At 36.7% G+C, this 19,347-nt stretch overlaps 1 protein-coding gene across 4 annotated transcripts in view; it reads right to left on the reverse strand.

Moving 5' to 3' along the window:
• Window positions 1-220: 220 nt before the first annotated feature.
• The window catches only part of IL18R1 (interleukin 18 receptor 1), a 22,732-nt gene continuing 3,605 nt past the window's right edge, over window positions 221-19,347 (reverse strand). The window contains exons 1-12 of one of the 4 annotated variants that reach the window (XM_015640543.3): window positions 18,822-19,234; window positions 18,447-18,605; window positions 15,850-15,969; window positions 14,557-14,797; window positions 8,760-8,937; window positions 7,704-7,857; window positions 7,197-7,259; window positions 5,646-5,802; window positions 5,333-5,466; window positions 4,367-4,528; window positions 2,608-2,766; window positions 221-995 (exon numbers count right to left, since the gene is read on the reverse strand). In XM_015640543.3, coding sequence (XP_015496029.1) covers window positions 595-995; window positions 2,608-2,766; window positions 4,367-4,528; window positions 5,333-5,466; window positions 5,646-5,802; window positions 7,197-7,259; window positions 7,704-7,857; window positions 8,760-8,937; window positions 14,557-14,797; window positions 15,850-15,898 — 1,698 coding nt within the window. In that variant the 5' untranslated portion in view covers window positions 15,899-15,969; window positions 18,447-18,605; window positions 18,822-19,234 and the 3' untranslated portion in view covers window positions 221-594. Of the gene's footprint in view, window positions 996-2,607; window positions 2,767-4,366; window positions 4,529-5,332; window positions 5,467-5,645; window positions 5,803-7,196; window positions 7,260-7,703; window positions 7,858-8,759; window positions 8,938-14,556; window positions 15,755-15,849; window positions 15,970-18,446; window positions 19,235-19,347 lie in introns of those variants that run through there. The other 3 variants (XM_033513297.1, XM_015640534.3, XM_015640551.3) reach the window with 3 other exon arrangements.

The following is a 19,347-nucleotide window of genomic DNA, read 5'->3' on the forward strand; positions in this document are numbered from 1 at the left end:
TTCCCCATTACAGACCATGTACAATTCAGTAGTAAATACTGTTAAACCATCCAAAACTGCCCTACTTTTTCTAACCTCCTTTTTCACTGTTGGATTGGGATTTTTTCTACTTTATGTTGCCAAAGCTGCATGCCAAGCTCTTTAAGGCAGGAGCTGTTTGGGTCTACTTACAATCAGAATCCTTAGAAAATACCAAAATACAAAACAAAGAGAATCTAAATAATAATAAGAGATTGCAAGTACTGATTTATTTATTGAAGGGCCTAAAGAGTATATGCAAGTAAACATAATATCATTCTCCATCACTGAAAACTGTGAAATAAAAATGTTTTTCATTGTGCTTCATGCCATGTTGTAGGTCTTAAGTGGAATGAAACTTCTGCTCCTTGCACAGATTGCTGAGGAAACCTTCTCTGAGATAGGATTTAGCAATTGGGGTTAACATCATCCTGCTCACTGCAGAAACTTCTGCATTCTCTTCAGATCTCAGAGCTGGCCACTCAATCAACATTATTCCCCAAAATATTCATTTATTTCATTTTATTAATTAACAAAACATATAGTTTTCTGCTACACCTTCTTTCTCCAGAATTGTTATACAATTGCATTAAAGTCACAGCCCTCAATCCAGGGTTGAGGAGATTTTGAGCCTAGGTCAAGATTATTATAGTGCCCTTTGGTCTTTATCTTGATAGGCTTTGCTGGCATCAGGTACCGAAGGTTCTTCCAAAATCTGGAATTCACGGGAAGAGATTTCTCTTTTTTCCACTTCACCACCCTCCTTGATGGTAAAAGTGACAGTGATTCTGGCAAGAAACTGTAGTCACTTATAGGCATATATTCAATTAATATGATCTTAGTTTTCCTTTCAACTAGAGCTTTATGCAGTCCACTCTCAAGTTCGTATATGGCTCTGTCAGAAACGTAGTTCTGGCTCAGTATAATGATTAATCTTCTGCTTTTATCAATGAATGAATGGATGTCATCAACAAATGCTGCAAATTAAAGATAAATCTTTTGTTATATTAAATTGAAAGGATAGGCACCGAATCAACTTATCTTTTAAATTCACATATGGATCTAAAATGTCCCTCTTATAAAGTGACAATATGTAAGCATCCTGTCCTTATGAAGAGATTAATATGTATTAGAGATTAAGAGTCTCTGAAAATTAACTCGGGTATAGTCAAAGCTTGTTCTCTAGAGCAGACATAAACCTACTGATAATCTCCATCTACCCTAGACTGCTGTATGGCAGTAGTCACATGGACAAAAGGTGACAGCAAAAATAACTTTCCCCAATCAGACATCTCTTTGCTCTTTCCTAACAGATACCACTGGAATGATTCCACAAACAGCAACCTCTCTCCAAGTATTCTGTAACCCTGGCGTTACACCTTCCTTTATGACACCAAACACCCAAATCTATTTCCAGTAATCCAGTGTTGAGAAGACCAGCATGTGCTGACAGAAGGAGTTTCAACTGTGTTTTAGATTGAGGACTTCTGTCATGAAAATTGATGAATGAAAGTGAATGGTGATACCCTTTAAATATCAAATTGAATTTTCATGCACAGCTTCCAGCGCTTGTTTTAACACCATGGGACAAAGTCTACATAAACCAGAGATCTAGAAAACATTACTTGTAGAGAAAGGCAAAGAAAACTGCAGAATTTACCAAATTAAGAGAAAACTGAGGATAATAAAAGGCTGACAAGGGTATTACAACACCAAAGGCTCCTGTACAAAGAAGGAAATATTCTATTTTATGTGTTCACAATGGATAAGACCAAAGAAAAGGAAATAAGCTAAACTATTGAAAGAATCAGACAGCACACTTCAGTAAACAATTTTTTAATACTTAAAGAAAGAAAATAGGTAAGAAAAATGGGCTTGGAAGAGCTGTGGCTCCTCTCTGGTTAGAAAAAATTTATCAGGAATAGATATAAAGAGACAAGATCCTGCTTAGTGAGGGAGGCTGACTGATCTTATTGTTCTATGGTTTGGACAATGAAATTCTATTCCTCAGCTGGATCTCTGGACTAAATGAAAACTCATAGTACCTTTTATCCAAGCAAAAGGCTGATCCAGATACACCCTGGGCCAAACAAAATTCCTTATTTCTATTTCGTTATGGCACCCATTTAATTCAGAAAGTGGTTTCAACCACCATGCTGAAGATATAGCAAACATACAAGTTACCTAAGAATAATTAGTTCCAGAGTCACCAGCTTCTCTGCACAGTAAATGTGACTTCATTCACTGTCCCTCAGCAAAATCAGAGCAAAAGCACTATTACTGAGAAATATCTGGTATCTTCTGTGTCCTCACCTGAAACTTCTCAATGCTCTTTGATCTTTTCTTCTTAGTTCTTTGTGATTAGTGATATACATGTGCATGTGTGTGTAAGTGTATATGAATTCATAAATATAACTATGAAGCATGTAAAACGCTTGCAACCAAACTTTGCATGCACACAGTCCAGATTAAATGAAACATGTATCCTTTCAATTCACAACATGTGACAGAATTCTGTCTAATTATAGACTTTTACCTTTGTGTGAAACTATGAGCCTATTTAATGACAAGAATATTCAATACACCTACCTCCTCCGGGGAATATGTCCCTCTCAAATATACATAACTTGTACCCAAAGTTTTCTTCTAATATCATGGGCAATATCTTCAAAGCAAATTCTCTCTCTTCATCAATAGGAGAAACACAGTCTTTCAGGTAAGACACAAATGCATCATACTCTTTTCCATCTGAAAATAATTAACAATTGTTGTCTTGTTATCAGCCATTAGAAATCCAGGATCTAATTCGCCATTCTGGTTTTCAAACTTAGTGTCTCAATAGTAAATCATCTAGAAACCCCTGATCTTCTTCATCTTCTTCTGAAGACTCTAAACAGTCTTCAAACACTCTTCATCAGAATCAAAAAATATTCTGAAGAAATGCAAAGTTGATACAAAAGACTCTGCATTTGGGAAATACTTGAAAATATTTCCTTTCTAAATTAAAGTACTTTTTAAATAAAATTAGATTAATTTAACCAATTAATGTCACATCTGTGAAGGTCAAGTTATGAAGGGAAGCAAAAAAAAATGTGTCTGTAACCTAAAAAAACTGTTATTTAAGTGATACTGCAGATTTCAACATTTATTGTACATCATGTCTAAGAGTATCAAGTGGAATGGAAACTGGCAAAAGAGAGAACAAAACAGTTAATTATTTTTGTTATGAGAGTAAGCCATGTCTGGTCATGGACTAATTTACTAATTTGGGGACTAATTTACAAACAGAAAATCAAAGACCAGTCCAGAGGCCAGGTCCACCACACTGCCACAGAGCAACTATCAGGATTGATACACCAGCACACGTGGCTTTGCTTCTTCAACTGTACTTTGCTGCCCTTTCTGAACACTTCACTGCATGTAGTTCATAAGACAGAGCACAAAGTAAACTCTACAAAACCCTACATGTTCAAGAGCTCTAGGAGTAAGAAATCCATTGCCTAGTATCCAGCAGGCAGCTCCTCCAGGAGCATAGTCCAGAGGTCCTCAGAGATCCTCCCTGAGTGAAAGTCAGAGCACACTGTGGCAGATGATATCAACAAGTAGGTAATAACAGTGGCAGGCATAAATGACATCCACCCATTAATGAAAAATCTCCAACCATTGCAGTTCATTCAAGTTACATTCAGACTGATTTAGAGACCAAGGAGGGCCAAGATCAGACCTATATATACAGCAAGGTTTATCACCACAATTTTCAGAAAAAAAAAATTCTTAAAATTGAGTAATGGTCAGGTTTGCTTGCTATGAAGGCCACAGAGCTGCTGCCTGGTAAGATACTGGTAATGTGCACTCCTGCTCTCCTCATATGCATGTAGTGACAAACCTAGAAACAGCAATGGCCTCTACAGTCAAGGAAACATTTTAAGCTTCACCTTACTGAAGAGCATCAGTGAGGTGAAAACAAATTTGTGCAAGTCTGTCCATCTGACAACTGTTATCCTCTTCATGAATAGACAACTGCAAACCTATCCCTCCCCACCAACTTTTATGATGAAGAATATGGCAGAATTGAGCTCATCTGAACAGCATCCAACCACATCCCTTCCATGGCTTGCTCCAGAGGCAGATTCTTCGCTGTGTTTATCTGCTGCTATTGTCACACATATATAACACACACTGGCACCTGACCATCAAGATCTCTTTTATATATTATTTGTTTCTTCTCACACTGCTCCTGGATTTAAGATTTTTTTATCTTCCTCAAATATGATTATTTCATAGAACCTGCCAGAAAATATTTTTCATTAATATGCTTATTTCAATGTCAGCATTAGCAAAGTCATACCTCCAGCAGTATCATCTCTCCTGCATACATATCTGTAAAATAGAACAAAGTCGACCCTAAATATCACAAACACAAACACCACAGCTACAGCAACAAATGGAAATAGCAGAGCAAGGACCATTCCAGTGGTAAATATGTGCACAGGCAGGTCTCGAGTCTTCCCTGTAAAAGAGAAACAAAGCAAATTATAGCCTTAAAAAACATTATTATATGACAAGATTACTGTATCAAATACTGATGGCACCTAAAAATCACCTCAAAAAAATCATCATGAGTATTGATGGGAATCCTTTCCTGCTTATGCTTCAAGCAATATGCATGTCACTGGTCCTGAGATAAGCTACAAAACATGTTTTACTGTAAAAACAGGAGAAACAATCTTGGATGCAATCACATACACCTCATTTATGTGTGTGCAGGGTATGTGAGCTCAACACTGACATTACAGATAGATTTACAGCATCCCAGAATGATGGTCACTCCCTTTTGTGATGAGTTTCCTTCAGGTTTTTTATTATTTCCTCTTATTATCTATCTTATACCCCTCTCTCTGTCCTATCCATAAGTCCTTAATGTCCCATTTCATCTCCTTGGCTGAAATATTTTTAACTTTTTTTTCCTCTAGTCTCTTTCAGGCTTTTCTTCATTATTATTATTATTGTTGTTATTATTATTGTTCTTATTGTATTGGGTTTTTTAGTTCCAAATACATACTTTGAACACTTTAAACTGTGTAGTTTTTATGAAGGCACTCTCAAGACATGCTCATTGTAGTCTGTATTCCTTTTGCTTTGCACTCCTTCTGCCCCCTGTCTGAGAGCAAGAGGAATCACCCAGGGGTTGTTACGTCCAGCACTGGATGTGTGAGGGCCTTCATTAGCAGACAGACATATTTGAAGCAGTGTTTTGAAATGCCCTCAGGATTGAGAAGGCTGATTAATACATTATTTCTAGATTATGCCATACCTTTCTTCAGTTTTACTGTTCTTATCTGTGTGCTTTCATCAGCTTGCAACATGCAGGTGAAATTATGATGCATGTCCTTCTCTCTTATTTTTTTGATCCGTAGTAGCCTTGTAATATAGAACTTGTTTCCCAACCTGCAACAAGGAATGGTGTTAGCAGCACTATCTGTACAGAAACCTACAACAACCTGAGAGGCAGATTTTGAGGAAAAGCTTCTAGAGAAAAACCTCAGACTGTGGTTTTTACTGAATTTGCAGTTCAACAAAGTAGGACATCATCTCATACAAAATGCAGCATTTTCTGGAAAACCTACTGTAGTTTTTTGAGTTCTTCTTCACATATTGAAGGTTCATTCTCAGGGATACCTGTGCATGGTTCTGGAAACGTTTGGTTAATTAACCAGTAGAGACTGGCATCTTCTTGCATATAATAACCCAAGAAACCTGTGCAATTGAGTATCTCCTCTTTACCTACAAAGAAAGCATAACATGGGAAGATTTAGTGAGAAGTAGTACTCATGCACACAGTGCAGTAAATTGTCAACTTTCCAGGAAACATATCCTATAAGCTGTGCTCTTTTCTGAATTTCATAGCCCTTGCTCAATGTTTTATAGGTGTTACACCTGCACTGGTGAGGGCTTTGGCAGTCATGCACTGTTGCAAAGTGACAGTCATCATTTGCTTTTTTTCAGATGAATCATCACAGCCAGGTGGGTTTAAATAGACCTGAGAACTTCAGGCTTTAGAGAACTAAAGGGATTTGGACTTGATGATCCTTATGGGTCCCTTCTACTTGAGATATTCTGATATTCTACAAACTAGACTGTGTTCTGAAGGCTGGGAACAGAAGAGGAATACCTATCACCAGTGCTCCAGGGCCAGGTGAACGTAAGTAACTGGTAAGGGGAATTACAACCAGCTAATTATAATAGGGAAATTATATATGATTACTCAACAAAACCAAAGCACCTGCTGAACATGGACAGAACAAATTCTTATCTCATTATCACAAGTGGAAATTCCTGAATACATGAAAAAGTCATTTACTCAGTCAGCTACCTGTCCCATTTCAAAGCACTAACTGTAACAGACAGGAACCACCCCATAAAGTTTCAATAGTTCTAAGAAATTGCAAAACTAAAAGGACAGCCGTACACTTGGAAAAAATAAGGGCAGAATACTGCGGATCTGGAATGTGAGATTTCTTTGAAGAGGGGAGGGAGAGGTAAATTTCTATTTTAAAAAATTAATTACAGCCTCAATCACAAAATCCTGGATCCTGTCCAAGACTGTGTGAAGCCTGCAGATCATTTTATCTACTTCAGATTTACAGATCATTTTATTCTACTTCCAGCTAGAAGCACAGGTAAGGTCTCTTGACAATACAGATGTTTATGCACATATTGCCAGGACTGTCACACCTCACTCTCCTCATTTCTATGAGGAATAACATTCTCAACCACATCAGGTGTCAGCAGGTGCTAACATCTCAGCCACATCAGGTGTCATTACTGCTGTTCACTGAGTAAACCATACATCTTTTACACATTGCTTCATGGGGTTTGCTATCTACAAAAGAAAGCCATGGAGAGATGTTTTATCACCATCACCACTTTCTCTTGCCAGATGTAGCAGCAACCTCAGCTTCTGCCTCTGTGAAAGGGTACATTTAGTGCACTTGTGTATCAATCATGTAATACACTCAGCAAAACATTACCAGATGTGAGGTTAGATCACATACAGGATGATGCACAGACAATTCTTAGCTTAACTACACTTATCCAGACCATTAACCATAAAGAAATCAGAACAAAAGCACACAGGTAGAGTAGTTACCTCAAAGATTTTTGAATTAATTTCATACCTATTTCAGTTTCAATTTCTTCATGATGTCCAACTATCTCCAAAGTGACAGCCTCTGATGCATCTAAAAATAGAAATATTGCTATTAATATTAATGCTTACTTACATTCTTCCACAAAAAAAGTTACATAATTGGTCTGTATATAAAATTAATCACAAGCATTCCATTTAATTCACAGAACAATGTTTGAATTCTGACATTACTAAGTAGCTTAAAACCCAGTATGTCTTGTTGAATTTTTTTCACATACGTATATATATATACAGAGTACAATTTGCAATGGTTGGAAAGGCTCTCATGCAGAACTCTTAAAAAGTTTATATGACTTACTTAGAGCAGCTATTTTGGAAAAAAAAAAAAAAAGAATAAAACTAGGGAAAATATACTGAATGAATTTTCCAAAATTAGTAATATTTCATCTTAATTTCTTTTTTACTTCTAAAATTATTTGGAAATAGCTCAGATCATGATCAAAGTATGCTTCAAAATTTTACAAAGCTTTCTTACCTTCTTCTACTACAAGTTTAATTGTATTTGTGCTGTGGTATATCTTTCCTTCATGACTGATTAAAATTTTACAGGTATATATCCCAGAGTTCTGTACTGTTAAGGTTCTAAAATTTAGTTCCCTCTCTGTTGCATGTTCATAAGTCTTACAGTCCTGCATCAATAAAACCAGAAAATATTGTTCTGTAGCAAACATGCATTTAAACCATTAAAGAAATTTAAAAAATTTTTTGAAACAAAGTGTCACCATCACCTTTTCACTATCTCAAACACATGTCAAAATTTTGACTGACCCAAAAGAGGTGCAGGTCCAATTTTCACTCATGGTCACATAAACGGAACATTTGAACATTTAACCCATTAGAAGTTGGGAACAGTGCAATTGAGGAAAACATAACAACCTATGGCCCTATCCATCAATGGTCCTATCCTCCCAGGCCCTGAAACACAAGAGAACAGGGCTGTAGCTCATTCTTGCCAGGCTACTCCAGATGCCTGCACTAAACCACTCAACATCCCTTCCTGAAACTGATTGATCTTGGAGTGAACAGGGTCTGTTACTCCAACCAAGGAGCACTCCTCAAAAAGATGACTTGCCAAAAATGAACAGAACTGGATCTGTTACACACTTAAAAACTATTCAGAAACAGCAAAATTGAAAAGTTTGCAATTACTTTACAAGTACATGCCAACTGTAAAATAAAAATCTTGGCATCTCATTTAGCATCAGTACAATATCCATATCAGCAAAGTAGCAGCTGGCTAAACCAGCTGCTGCCTAAATCAGCGAACAGACATGCACATCAGATCTTGTATCATTCCAAACTACTAGTTTAGTAACGTCTGAAACAGGTATATTTTTTTAATATATCTGAGAGCAGAAAAAAGGGGTTTTTTTTTTGTGTATCTGTCTAATATTTTTTCCCCTTAATCCCATGATAAATTAAAGCTTTACAATGTTGGTATATGCTTCTAAAAATTTGTTTGCAATTAATATTTCCTGCAATCAGATGTTTCTACAGCCAATGATTTGAGTGACACTATTTCAGTAATTACCTTGTACCATGTTACACTGTCATTTTCATAGAGAGACAAATCATTGCATTTCAGTGAATGACCAGTTCCAGCACTTTTAATTTCTGTAGTTAAATGATTTTCATTGAAACAGCTGCTTTTATTTCTTTCAAGTACATTCAAGGTCCACTTTTGAACTGTGAAATTTTGTTTTCCATTGCTAAGAATAAAAAAATATATAGCAAAATCAGTTTTAGGAGCTTTTTAAAATAATACAGCTTGGTGAGATACAAAACACAAATAAATTCTCAAATACATGTGTTAGGTAAAAAGTGCATCTAAAGTGATCCATTTGTTTTTATTCCCCTTTATCACTTTCCCACTCCCAAATAAATGTGATTTCCTTTAACCAAACAGGCTACCTAAACTAATTGCACTATCACAAAACATTTGACAATACAGTTATGAAACATGACAATATATGCTACATTGACCTGAACAAGGATTCAACAATCTGTGACATCATTCATAGTTACATGAGAGTATCAAAGAATTTTGGGCCTTAAATCAGCTAAAGATTTTGCAGGTTTAATTTGCTATGTGTTGCTAAATTTAAAAGCCATGACAGAAAAATATATTTGTAGAATTAGAAATAATATTGGCAAGTCTGGTATTGTTCACAAAGCAATATTAATCAATTACTAATTGTTTGATACTCTGCAGGTATTTTGGAATATTTTGGAATTCTATGGTATTTTCGAAATACTCCACAAGTCTCAAGAATTACAGCATCATTTATGTATTCAAGCATGTCTGCAAAACAAGGCACTTTGGAAAGGATGCATCTCTTTGTCTCTGAATCTGCACTGATCAGAGATCTGTAGAGATCTATAGCAGCTGAGCACCCCAGGCTGACTGAAAGACTCAGGAACTATCACTTATGCAGCAGTCATCACATTCCCTGCAGTGTCTATAAAAGATCACATAAATATGCTCCAAAAATACCTGTTTTGAATATCTAGGAGCTGCTCATTGCTATTTAGATATCTACTAGGTTCTATCCATATATTCCTTGAAAGAATCAGATCATAGCTGATATCAAACAGTTATTTCACTGTTTGATATATCCAAATAAATGACTACCTAGGGAAAGGAACTTGGAGGACTTTTATTTGGCAAAGTCAGAGCTTAAGAGAAAGCCATATGCTGCTGTCAGTTAGTGGGTGAGATTCTGTCAGTTAATGGGTGAGATTTTGCAATTAGTGCATAAAGCTCTCATTTGTCTTCTGAATAAGCAGGGACTGACAAAGGAAAAGCAGCAATCATAGAGAACTACCCTCCAATGTCAGTCACATCTTCATAAATATGTTTTACTCTTTCTGCCTCCAAAAAAAGAAAAGTAAACTTCTTCCAGAACTGCAACTAGTCAAGAATTGTTTCAATGAGAAAGGCCAAGAGGACAAAGCAGCTTAAATGGAGAAGGATCCCTGCTTCAGCTAAAACATTATTCTTAACTGACCTTTTGAGTGTACAAGATTCAGAAAAGCTATTAGGACATCATTTTTATGATGAATTTAGACCAAGTCTTGGGTTGTTTATTTTCTGCTTTTTAAGCTCCCCAAACAAATGTATTTATATATTCCGCTCACCCTCTTTGCATTGTAGCCCTTTCTCAAGCTACACAGGTTCTTACTCATTCATGTTCATTACTCCTGATTGTAATTGACTCTTCAAACCAAAACACAGTGATTTTGGTAGATCAGCTAACTATGCTGTTACAAACAGGAAAAGCTTTACCAAAACTTTTCCATCAGAAAGGAGCTCACTTGGGTATTCACAGTGGGTGGAGCTCTTCTCACCTATTCCTCAACATCTTATTTACACATTTATCACAGTCAGCAGTGGGACCACAGTCAGAAGCCACCCACAGAAGTTACAGTGCAGTTTATATGACCTGATTTATATGTTTTGTTTAGGACAAGATAATCTGTGACCCAGAAAGGTCTCTCTCCACCTGACAGTAAAGGTACCTATGATAAGTTTAGGTGTGGACATAAACATTAATTCCAATTAATTCCACTGAGTCTATGTGTTTCTTTAGTCATCACTCTACTAATCTGAATACTGTCAGAGAATTAATTACAGATCTAGCCATGAAATGCAAATGATTTTACTCTCTAGATTCAGCAGATGAAAGAAAAGGGTCCATAAAGCCACATGTTCTCCACAGCATTGGTACTCCACAGAGGTTTCTTCTGTGATCCTATCTGGGGAAACCACTCAAAGAGGATCAAAATATTCTACCTGATGAGCCAAAATTTGGCAAGGAGAATGTCCCTGGACATTAAAACCATACCTGTGCAAACAAATATGTATTTTTTCATACATAATTTCTACCTGCCTGCCATACAGCATGGTTTTCAACACACACACACAAAAAATCATTTAGTTGTATTTTTTAAACTGCTAGTGTCTCAACTGTTACATGTTTTTATACTGATTTTTACTTGTTCAGAGTCTTCAGTGATATTTTGTCAGGAACAAAACCACTTCTGGTTTTACAGCTTTTCAATCTCCCCCCAACAAATCCACCAAGAAGGAATAATAAAATCTATCTTGACTTAGATGATATAGGGAATTGAAAGCCCTTTGAGAATATAAACCAAGTTTACTGGATACATAGCCAATTCTAAGTAATCCCTTAGCTATTTTACTGCAACAAGCCAGTGTTATCTCAATATTGCAGTCTTCTACAGAAACTGTCACTCTTCTTTCCAAATTGCAGTATTAACTCTATATGTATGTTCCCACAGGTTTCAATTGTTCTAAACATATTGAAAAATTGAGCAATATTAGGATTTTAAAATGTATCATTTGTTTATCATGGTTCTCTGTAGTTTTTGGGGTTTTTCAGGAACCTCCAAGTTCTCTTAGTTTCAAGGTGACCAAAATAGAGCAACCTGATGACCTGCTTTTTTTTTCTATTCTGTTTTTCTCTTTGACAACCACAGGATACAGGCTATAAAAAAAACCATGAAAATTACAAATCTTTTCAAACACCTGTGACACAGTTTTTGCTGCTTACCACACCTACAAGTATATATGAAATTTTTACTTTCAAGAATGTTGCTGAAAATGGACACATTCAAGCCTATAGGTGATTGTCCATTGATTCCTGAACTCATATCCTAAGTCTAGTGTACTAACAAACATATATGATCACATCACCACACATATATGCACACTTCAGCTATCTATGTATGTCTCAGCAGGACACTTCTGGTTTAACTGTAAAACTTCTGATTCCGCTTTAAACAAAAAATAAATGGTTAAAACACCACAAAAATATTGTTACCATCACTTCCTCCTCTTGATTCTTGCATATTGTCAGTTGTAACACATCAGAAAAAAAATCCTACATTTAATTAGTTTGCGAAATCTGCCAACATGTTGTCTTCTTTCTTGAAAATCTGCAGTATATGTAATTGTCATATTGTTCCCTGAAACTGCCTAAACAGTTATAAATATTCTGAGAATTATTTCCCACATAATCTCGAAATTAAACAGCTGAAAATTAAAAAGATAAATAAAAATATACTTAGCATATCTTCTTTCAAAAGTAAAACTTTTAACCTACTATAAATACTCTGAAATTAAAGTAACTCCATTCAGTCATTCCTATTAAATCTTAAACAAGTCCAGTAGTCTACAATAGCCCACAGTTTTTCCCCATAGAGACTTCTAAAAGTTCTCTGTCTCTGCAGAAAGCAGCTTTTGCAATAATCTTCTGTATTTACTGAAATTTAACTCATTTAATATGCCTGCCAATAGTGAGAACTATCATATAAACTAAGCCAAAGATCCCATGAAAATCCCATTTAAAAAATCCCCTTCTGCCTGTTGTTCTGGCGGTGAGACCTGTGAAAACTTCCTACAGGAGGATTGCAAGATTTTGGCCTCATTCTGGTCCTAACAGAAAAACGAGTACCCATATGAGCCTAACAGAAAAAAAATATAATTTTTTTTTAAAAATCTAAAATTATTAAAAAAATATTAAAAGAAAGATGTTTCAGCATAAAAAGTTTTTTCCTCAAAAATACTTTCTTTCAAAACTGACTTTTAAAATGTAGCAGGTAACATAGTTCTAGAAGACAAGAAAAAAAAGGAGAAAATCAAAACTCAATTCCAAATGAATGCTTTGATGTAATCAAAATTTTTTTCTGAGTTTCTCTCTCAAGCAAACAAGTAAATCAAGAAATTTCATAAAGTATTCTGACATTTTTGTGGTTTCAAACAATTGTTCATTTTAACAAATTTCATTCTAATCGTTTTACTTTAGTTCTTTTCCTGTCATCTCCTTCTTCTGTATGTGAGGCTGTTTCCTTCAGTTTTCAGATTTACACTTTTTCATAATATTTTGTATGGAATTCTTGTGGTTTACTGTGGATTTACTGTCATGACCCCAAGACCTTAAAAAATCAGAAAACCACAATGATCATGAATTAAGGTTGAGGTTATCATAGCTCCTTGCTCTTTTGTCCTGTATTTTAGACCCCTTATGTCAGTCTCCTTCAGTAGCCTGGCAATTCAGGTATGATCTCCACCCATTTTTCCTCTTGCCAAAATTTGTCAGTCTGCATTTTGTGCCACTGATTAGATGGCATTAGAGACAGATTTTAGATTTAATAGGGTTTTTTTGTGAAGTGACCATACAGAAAACTGATCAACAAAACAAAACTCTATAACTAGATAAACTAACCTATTCACCATCCCTAAAGAAAATCCTCTTGAATTTAACATAGATGAATAAAATTTTTCTCAATATTTACCATATAACTACAAATATTTTGCATTTCATATACCACGAGTAAGTACTTTTAAAAATAATATCAGTAAGGAGATAACAGTAACGATATATGAAAAAAAAAAAGAAAAAGACATTTTCAGCTTCCAAGTTGACTTGGAAGTTAAGAATTGAAGTCTAGCTAGGAACTGTAAACTATCAAGCTTGAGTCTGCAATATTTCTGGAAAAACATGGAGAGCATTTTTCGGTATCCACAGTCCCACATCATTTACAAACCTGGCTAGAAGCTTAAAAGTATTACTTGGACAACAGCACAAATCACTACATGCAAGGTAATCTGCTTCCAATGGATCATTGTTTCAACTGTAAATGCAGAATTATGGGTTTAGTGCTAGTCATAAGAAATTTGATGTAGTAATTTAGTCTTCCATGGTTTTCCAATGAAGATCACAGCCAAATAATGGAGGCCCATCCTTATTTCTCCTTTTCACCCCTGATGTTCTACAGCAGTGAAAAATAAAATCCAATTACTTCATTTGTTCTTTAAATGGCTCCATGCAGGCCAAGGTTTGCACAGAAAGCAGAGTTCAGCTATGCTATGTTTAGTCTTTACTGTAAAGTTAGATGATTTGGCAAGCCTCATAGAATGAGATCCACTCAACACAGCAAGCAAGCACAAGTCTGGGGAAGAAGACAAGCAATTTTTTTCTTTTTCTTGGCAGAGGACAGAAGAGTTGCCTGCCACTCATTTTGCTTAGGTAATTAATCACAATCCAGAAAAAAATGCTACCTGCCTTATCAAAAGGTTTACAGAACATTTAAAAGGCTGAAACTCCTTATAGATATTTGCAAATATTGCAGGTCCATCTTGATAGTTATTGTGAAAGGAAGTTGGAAATGACACTGCAGTTAATGCAGTTCCCTAAGCTCCTTTTATATGGATGCCACTAGCTATAAAAAACAAGACAAAGAAATTATCTTCATCATAGGCAAGTGCACAGGCAACACATTCACCCATTGTGTTGTGTACCCACCTGTGAATGACAGAATAATTCCCAGAGTCACTGAGTTCAGCTGGCCAAAACTCCAGAAAATTCTTTTGGGAAACAATTCTGTGTGTTTCCTTTATCAGTTGCTGCTTTCCAGCACTTTCTTTGTACCAGGTTATTGTGCACGCTTCTTCCTGAAAATGTTCATGTCTTGACCCAAGATAACAAAGGAAAAAATATTCCCCTTCTAGAACATCAATGGAGGCACGAAGGGGACACAGCTTCTCTTTAGAGAAAGGGGTAAAAAGACACATTAGGAAGCCAAGTACTTATTTCAGAAAATTGTATTAGACTGACTTTAAAGTTATTTGCTGTGCTGCTGGTATTTTATAAAAATACTTCTTTCAGAAAAATGGTCTGGAAGCATTTATTTATTTATTCCTGAAATATTTACTGAAAAACTTTTCATATATATTTATATATATTTACTGAAAATATTTTCCAAGCCTTTATGTTATGAAAGCAACACCAAAAGGAAAAGGGGGCTGAAAATAAAAGGATATTTCCCTATCTCTGTAATGCTTTCACATGAGTTCCACAGTGTCAGAATCAAATTGGCTCAAAGGGCAGAATCTGGCCTCACTCTACAGTGAAGCAGTTGTCACAAATGGAAGAGGAAAGGAAAAATTCTTCACATATGGTTTGACTTGACAAATATGTCTGAAATAAAAGCACACATCCTATAAATTAACATTTGTATTTCCTTATCTTCCTAATTAAAACTGAATCATTATGTAGATCTATTTCTGAACAACTTCAGATATCTTCAGAAAGTTGCCTTGGAATAGGTGTGTAAAATTTAGTCTTCAAGTCTGACTTCCTAAATTCCCCAGATTTTTGCATACAGAAGTCATTAAAAGTACAGAAAAGGAACCATGATCCAGCATTTAGAGTCAAAAATAAAATCACCCTTCAGTCTCTCTTCTTCCTGAGGTTCTCAGAGATTATTGTTGTTTAGTTACTATTGTGCCCACACTTCTGAATGGCACAGAAAGAAGCGGACTCTTTCTCTTGCTTGCTATGTCTCTTCATGCAGTCATGGCCACATACCATGACTGGTATGTCATCAGATTTCTCCAGGTAGCGTCCTTGTTTTTCATTTCATAACTTTGGTGTCTGGGACCCAATTTCCAAAGTCTGGAGCTGGGCTGTAATTGCCAAACTTTTAAGTTTTTGTTCTTGGCTGCAAAACACAAAACTTGTCCTACTCCAAGCAACTGTCAAGAAATTGGCATATATTTTGAAGATTCTATTATTGAATTGAAGACTTTTACTTACCAGTGGCAGATTCCATGATCAACATTGCAAAAAAAATAATAAGAGTCATTTTCTTGAGTTACTTCTCACTTCTTTGCCAAAAAAACTCTAAATTTAATTGCTCCTGCTTCTTCTGAAAGCCTAAGAAAAAAAACAAAACAGATTCACAGTTCAGCACAAGTGCAGTGAAACAGGTTCTTTGAGCATGTGAGCAGTGTAACTATTGTTTGCTGATGAAGAGGGCTTTCCAAGTGGGAAGTTACATATTCTTATCATAGCAGCTATTTTCATACATCAGGTAATGGTGACAGATTTTTCTTTGCAATTTCATTTCAAGTTCAGAAAGTACTGAAGGATTTCCTTCTTCCATTTTCTTATTTAATGGATGCATTTTGCAGTATTACAAGAGCATTCAAATCCCAAGCCAGTAGATACCTACCACAGGACAGGACAGTGATTTTTTTTCTCCACAAAGAGAATAAACTTTGCAAGGCTAGACTTTGTTGAAACAGCCAGTGGAAACTTCCACTGCCTTCAATGAGAACAGCACAATGTTGTAGATAGGATATGTTGGTGGCTAACTTTGAGCCTGTTGGGAAACAATGAAACATGCAATTTCTTCCACAATTTTATGTGTGGGGGCAATAAAGTCCAGCTGAGAGTGCTAACATTTCCACTGAGGGGAGGACATGAAGCAGCCCATATTCAGTTGCTACATGTGTAGACAACTGATTTCAAAGGCAAGTGAAAAACACCGCTAAATAAGACCAGCTTGGAGCACCTTCTGAGGTTCCTCAGAACAGCAGCCAAAGACAGAGCTACTCCTGGGACTCTCAGCTTTGCTTACAAAACAGACAGGTGAGACACACAATCAGCTGAGTTCAGCTCCCAAGTACAAAACAGATAACTTCACTTAGTGTGATCCAAACAGGGATGGACAAATAAGACACACATGAGACTTACTGCAGAGATCAGAAAGTTCTGTCAAAAGAAGCCTCATTAGCAATCCATTTATTTTTTTATTAAGTAAACCTGTTGTAATTTGAGAAATCACAAACTTTAAAAGACTAAGATTTAGAGTCAGAAAGTTCCTGTGACCTGAAAAGTCTGGAGGCAGGAGGCTACTGCATTTCCAGCAGTATTCCAGGACACCAAATGGTGTAGTTGCTCTCCCTCTCTTACCCTTTGTCTCAGTTCTTTACAAGTGTGCCATCACCCCTTAAAGCACTGTAAGGACATGAAGGAAGTGTTTCACATCCCTTTCTTCAGAAAGACTGGAAGGCAGGGCCAGATTTAGAAAGCTAAAAGAATCTGGATGCTGAGTTCTGAAACAAGCAATTTTAGTTCCTTATTACACATGGAGATTCAAACTCCTTCACTTCCTAAGGAAAGAAGGGCCTCTCTCTCTAATTTCTTGAATTTTGTTTTCCTTTTCTATCCTATCACATTCAGAAGAAATACAGCTGTTAGAGACTGCAAGACTATGATCCACTACATAAAGACAGAATCATCTAACACCAGATTTTTAATTCTAAATCCACTTCTTTTTTTGGTATATCACATCAGCACACAGTGGTGGAAGGTTGGTTGAATGCACACAGTATAATGGAAGTGACTTTGTAATGACCAGATTTGAGATTCATGACTACTAAAAATCAAGACACAGGACCTTAATCTTTAATCTCTCTCATTGCTGTTGAACCTGATCAATTTATCTGAAATTGTTCTACTGTAGGCTAAAAGTTTTTACATTTAAGTCATACAGTTTGAGTACCCTTCAATGAAAAATTAGGAGGGGAGGGAAAAAAGGAAGGAAATTGAGAGTTATTTTAAAGTAAAAGCAAAAATTCTCTGCCTTATAAAGGAGTACAGAAATTCTAATGGGCAAAATGTTAAGGCAATAGAGGGAAATGAGAGTTTCAATGAAAATTGATTAAATGGTAAGTTGTCTATAAGGCTCAAAATGACAATAACTTTAAGCATTTTTTTTTCATTTACACAAGTTTAAAACCACAGATAGAGTTTTAATAATAAAATATGCCTCTTAAAAATGCTTGTGCCACTCTGAAACCAACAAAAACTTTAAAAAAACCAAAAGCTTAAATTCTGTAAAATGCATTACCAATGTCTCATGAATTAGAAAATTTTGCACCATTAAGATTATCCCCCACTTTTCCAGAATCACTAGAAGGTTTTGGAATTAAATGGGGCTGATACATAGAAGTGATTGATCCTCAATTTTGGACAAATAACTAATTCTGATCAACACTTTTGGAAAACTCAGTTTGGTCCTAAAGGATTATGACTTCCTTTTTTTAAGAAAAACACAACAGATTCTTCTGAATATGTGACTGTTTTAACAGTCATCTTGGGGTCGAGAAAGGAAGGATCTAGTCTTTCCTCTTTAAGAATGGCTTCTTGTGGAATTTAAGTATTTTTTAATTATTACCTCACAGTGCCATAATTTGCACAGCATTGCTGAAGAAAACAAAAATATTGAACAAACAGTTGAATTAAACATACTAAATCTAACCACCATTCTGCCAGGATTGCAATTTCTTGGTAAAAATGAAAATCTGTCTTAAATTCAAAGAACATAAGCAAAGCTGTTTACTTACTATGCAAGTCTTGCCTGGTGGAAAGTGGATGGAGAGGGAGTCCTCCAAATTCAAGAGAGTTGCAGCTTGAATTCACAACTCTTCTGAAACTCATTTATCACTGAAACAGAGAGTTGTCTCTCTCAGCGAGTCAATACACAGATCTTTCAGTCTGAAAAACTGAGGAAGGAAAATAGAACTGTTGATTGCAGGAAGGAAAAGGGATAAAATAATTTCTGTGAGAAAATAATTTCTGCTAGCATTAATGGAAAGGTAATATGAAGTCCTTAATAGTATTTTTTTTTTTTTTTTCTAAATGAGGCATTTGAGAGCTGATACACAAATGTTTTAGGCATAGTTGGTCCTACTGCCTACAGCAGTGCTGGAGGAGCCCACCTCCTCCAAAGCCACCCAGGTGCGAGGGAAAGAGCTGCAGACAGCGCAGAGACGGCGACAGGGGCTGTATGTTGAAATAAGCCGTTTTCAGCGCTAAACTGTTTATGACAGCTCTGTAACAAGGAAAAAGCACAGCATGGGCCCTGGACAGAGGTGTCCAAGCCGAGTGGCACTGCGGAGTGGCGAGCAGGGAAGCGGGGCAGGGTGGTGGGGAGAGAGGTTCGGGTACAGGCAGGGCTGGAGACGGGCAGGGGGCCCCGGAGCGGTCCCCGGCAGCGAGGGCGGCCCCGCACACCCTCAGGGATGCCCTGACCGGGGCGAGGGCAGCAGGAGGTGTCCGAGCCCAGCGCTCGGCTCCCCGCCCCGTGCCCGCCCTGCCCTTCCTGGCTGCGGCGGGGCCCCGCTTGGCGAGGGTGCTGCGCTGGCCCAGAGGTGCCCCCCCTCCCGGAACCCTGAGGTGCATCCCGGACCCTGAGGTGCCCCCCCCCCGAACCCTGAGGTGCCCCCCTGGAACAATGAGGTGCCC

The sequence above is a fragment of the Parus major genome, chromosome 1, assembly GCF_001522545.3.
Source record: "Parus major isolate Abel chromosome 1, Parus_major1.1, whole genome shotgun sequence".
In the NCBI taxonomy this organism is placed as follows: Eukaryota; Metazoa; Chordata; class Aves; order Passeriformes; family Paridae; genus Parus; species Parus major.